The sequence below is a fragment of the Wasmannia auropunctata genome, unplaced genomic scaffold, assembly GCF_000956235.1.
Source record: "Wasmannia auropunctata unplaced genomic scaffold, wasmannia.A_1.0 LD334196.1, whole genome shotgun sequence".
In the NCBI taxonomy this organism is placed as follows: Eukaryota; Metazoa; Arthropoda; class Insecta; order Hymenoptera; family Formicidae; genus Wasmannia; species Wasmannia auropunctata.
In genome coordinates this window covers 1,149,301-1,153,430 of record NW_012028694.1, presented here as the reverse complement: position 1 = coordinate 1,153,430, position 4,130 = coordinate 1,149,301, and the positions used below count along the sequence as shown (strand labels likewise).

Sequence of the window (4,130 nt, the reverse complement as noted above, 5' to 3'; positions counted from 1 at the left end):
ACACACACACACACACACACACACAATCTGTCCTAAAAGTTCCGAACTTTCTTCGTACGGACGGTATTATAGTAACATCATCTATAAGATTGCATTATCTTCATTGAAATTTCGTTTACAAATTCTGTAAATTAAGATCCCTCTAACAACTGTTTTACCACAAGTATAAAATTGACAATACCTTTGTGACACACGTTGAAAAATCACGATGGAGCAAAAAGCAAATATTAAATTCTATGTGAGATAAACAAGTGTTTGCTTGCAAGAATTTGTCGGATTTGTCCTCGCAATGTCGAGCTGATTGCTTCTGCATGACAATGTTCCGGCTCGCAAGTACATCACTATGCGTAAATTAATTTCTCGCTTTCAAATCAGTCGTAGTCCTTGATCATCCCCCCTATTCATCAGATTTGGCACCATGTGACTATTCTTTATTCCCGAAGCTAGAATGAAGCTGAAGAGAAAGCAGTCGACACTATTTTCAGGACACTACATTCAGAAGGCTTCGACCGAGGTCATTTCGACCATTTCAAAAAAAGACTTTCAGCGGAGTTTTCTAAAGCTATACGACCGTAATGTAGCTATATGACCGTAAACAATGTATTTCTTCGGATGGGATGTATTTCAAATAATTGTAAATAAACATTTATAATTATTACCTTACATGAAAGTCCATGAAGTATTTTATGTTTTATTATAGTGGATTGAACGGAAAGTTTGTTCTGTTTTTTTACTAATAGATAGTATTATAAATACAAAAAACGGAACAAACTTTCCGTTCAATTCAGTATAATAAAACATAAAATACTTGAACTTTCAATGATTTTAAAATTAAATTAAAAGTATTTAAATATTGCGAAATATTGCGTGCATTTCTGACAACGCAAATTGTAGGCGCGAAAAGGAGAGGAAAAGATGCAATGATGCGCATATTGCGCCAGTGACGTTAACCGTTCAAGACGGTAAATGATACACAAACGTCATCGTTGAATGAAGAGTTGCCAATACCACGATCTACAAACTCGCAGACTCGATAGCCTCTCGTGTCAAGCGCGATACTGCTTCGCGCTTGATATCGTCGTCTTCTCTTAAAAATCTTTCGTCGTTATTTCAATCTAAGTGAATAGAAAGTAGAAAAGAAATTTTTATAATATATCATTATATCGTATAATGGGATTTTTGATCGCGTTGTGCGTCTGAAAATCAACGAAAATCAAAAGTTTGATCGACACTTTGCATTTGTTACTTGAAAGAAGGAAAGCGTCGTCGATTTAATCGCGAAATACACTGCGAATGACAATACAATTTTAATTTGACAAGCAACAAATATGTGAATGAATATTGAGTTTTTTTACATAATTAAAATCATAAAAGCGAATTATGTCTATATAATCATATATATTATGTATAATTATCTAAATTTATAGATGTAGAAATTTGCATCTTTTCAGGAATTCATCATATGATTTCATTGCAGTACACTCGCTGTTGTTATGAGATTCAGAACGAGTTGTGCAGAGTCACAACGATTCGATTCAATGTGGAATTCGCCCTTTATCGAATAGCGAGCGACGGGCGGCTCTCGCAAGGCGAAAGAAGACAACCGCTCTCGAGGCCGCGGCTCGATAGATTTGATTCATGAATGAAACTACTCGCGCGCGTGAGCCGTCAGCGCGTCAGCATGCCGAGTATCTCGATGAACGTATTTATGTACATGTATGTATATGTACATACATATTTTCGAACGCGTCACGCGCGCGCGTACGCCTATTAGAATTGCCATTCTACTCTCTTTACTATATACGCATATAAATTATCTTGATATAATATTTATACTACGAAGAAACCGCGCACGATTCCACTGCAATTGAAAATTATTTTTTGTTGAAATAAGTGCAGGACTAACTAACGCGAAATCCAGAAATGGAATCGCTTACAAGCTTGCGCCGTGCGCCGCGCCGTCCGATTAATCTCGTGATGGTATAACACACTGGGATTATTGATTTACGTCTCACGTCGTTAAATTATGAGTTTTTTACATTTACTAAATGCATTCTAATTCGTTGCAATTACAATAATGTATATCGGCGGAATGTGCGCGCGTTAAATCGTGTTATACGTGCTCGCGTGAGCTGCGTTGGTGTAAGGAAAGCCTATGATTTCTACATTTTCCTTGAAGAAAAAGATCCCCACATTGTTCATCCTTATACTTTTCTCTGTCCGTTTTGTTGAGAAACGCGCGAACCACACGTAACCACAAAACGACTTCCGTTTCAACGGCTGCGGATCATCTCTTTGCCCTATATATAATTGTAAGTTTTGTTTCCTCTTCCTTCTCCCTCCTCTTCCCCCTCCCTCCCCCAGAAACCCCCCCCTCTCTCTCTCTCTCTCTCTCATACACACATACACACACGCGCGCGCACGCGCGCGCACACACACACACCATTTTTGGATAACAAACTGCATGAATTCGCATTCGTGACTTTTCATTCGTTCGATCTTTTTCTTTCGTTACATTTAGTCAAGTTCATTTTCGAGCTTGCACTATATTTTCGTGGTCAAATCTTACCTCGGAACGGACTGCCGCTGTATCGATGAGAGCCGGGTAGCACAATGTAACGATGAGGGTGACGATGACGAATATTCTCACGTTGTAACAACTGACTTTCGCGCGCGGATTCGACATTTCCATTTGTACGTATGGATACACGAGACGTACGTATCGCACGGAGATGATCGCAAATACTCAACTTCCCAGTCTCCCGAGCTTATAGGTGTACCACCTGCAAGATCGTGTATGAACCTTTGGCTTTGCGTGCTTGTCTTTGCCGCGATGCGACGAGTCCTCGATCCTCGTGCACGCTGGCGAAACGCGCGCGCGTTTACACACTATACGCGAATGACGTGGGGCGGCGTGGGGCGCGGCGCGAAACGGAGTGGACCGTTTCCTCCGAGAGCACTGACAAGTTCGCGCGGGGATGTTCGCACGAACGAAAGAATGTCACAACGAACGTGACGAGCGCGAACAGAGTGCGTTCGAACACGACGGCCGCGCGGCGTTAAGGTCGTAAATGTTAAATGGGAAACGAAACGTCGGGGATGACCTTTTCCACTCGAGAAATGTACGTATTAAAATCAGCACGAGCGTGTCCACGCGCACGCACGTTCTCTTTCAGTGACCGAATTATATACGCGTCCGGATATCCTCGGGACTTTATACATAGACTGCAGTCTTCTCGTATAGAGTGAAGATGCTTTCGAGTCACCGGGGGTTTATATAGGCTGGGCTAGCCGTTGCCAAGGGTGGGGAAAAAGATTTAGGCAGAGAAACAAGGAGAGTGAGGAAGAGAGTGTGAAACGGAGAGGGAAGCCGTGACTCGCGAGAGACTGAGACCACCGCAATAACGAGAGAAAAGAAGAGAGGGAGGCTACGTTTAGACGTTAATAACAATAACAACAATAATAATAATAACGACAAATGCGTGTAATAAGACAACTGCGCGATCTTTCGTCGCTAGTCTTAGTTGATTTATTCCTCGCGATTAACGAGATCGATAGATCTTGTGCCATGGGTGCACGCGCGTGGAGCACGTGCCTCAATGGCGCGCAAAACGAGGTGTTTCCGCTTGGTATACACGCGCGCGCGGCGCGCGCCGCGAGTCAACGCCGCGATTTTCACTAGCTAGCCTTTTTGTATTCTCGATTCGATCATTTCTCAATTCAAGATCGGACGGGGGATTTTTATTTCGCTCTACTTCGCTTCAATTCGTTTCGCCAACTTACGCATCCTTTCCAATTTTCCACACCCGCACAATAATCATTTCACTTTCCAATAAACGTCTTTACTTCGCGCGAGATTAATATATGATATTAATTAATAGCACCTTTTCAATTTAATTGTTAAATTCTTTTGCCTGCTTTATCGAGCATAAAGTCCATCTTTCTCATTACATATTATTATGTAAAAATCTACAATCACAAGGATATGATTGAACGACTCTCTTCTGTTAAAAATATATCGCTCATTTTCCATACTAAAAATATTAAAAAATTGTTTCATACTTTCGCATGTAAATTAATTTTAATTGGGATAGTTGTTTCTCTTTCCCTTAGAAAAACTCGCATATTTC

The 4,130-nt window shown here is 41.1% G+C and overlaps 1 protein-coding gene across 2 annotated transcripts in view; it reads right to left on the bottom strand.

The window, feature by feature from the left end:
* LOC105459406 overlaps window positions 1-3,245 on the bottom strand; it is a 7,273-nt gene extending 4,028 nt beyond the window's left edge. For both annotated transcript variants that reach the window (XM_011705391.1, XM_011705392.1), the window contains exon 1: window positions 2,570-3,245. In XM_011705391.1, coding sequence (XP_011703693.1) covers window positions 2,570-2,692 — 123 coding nt within the window. In that variant the 5' untranslated portion in view covers window positions 2,693-3,245. The remainder of the gene's footprint in view (window positions 1-2,569) is intronic.
* Between the last annotated feature and the right edge of the window lie 885 nt (window positions 3,246-4,130).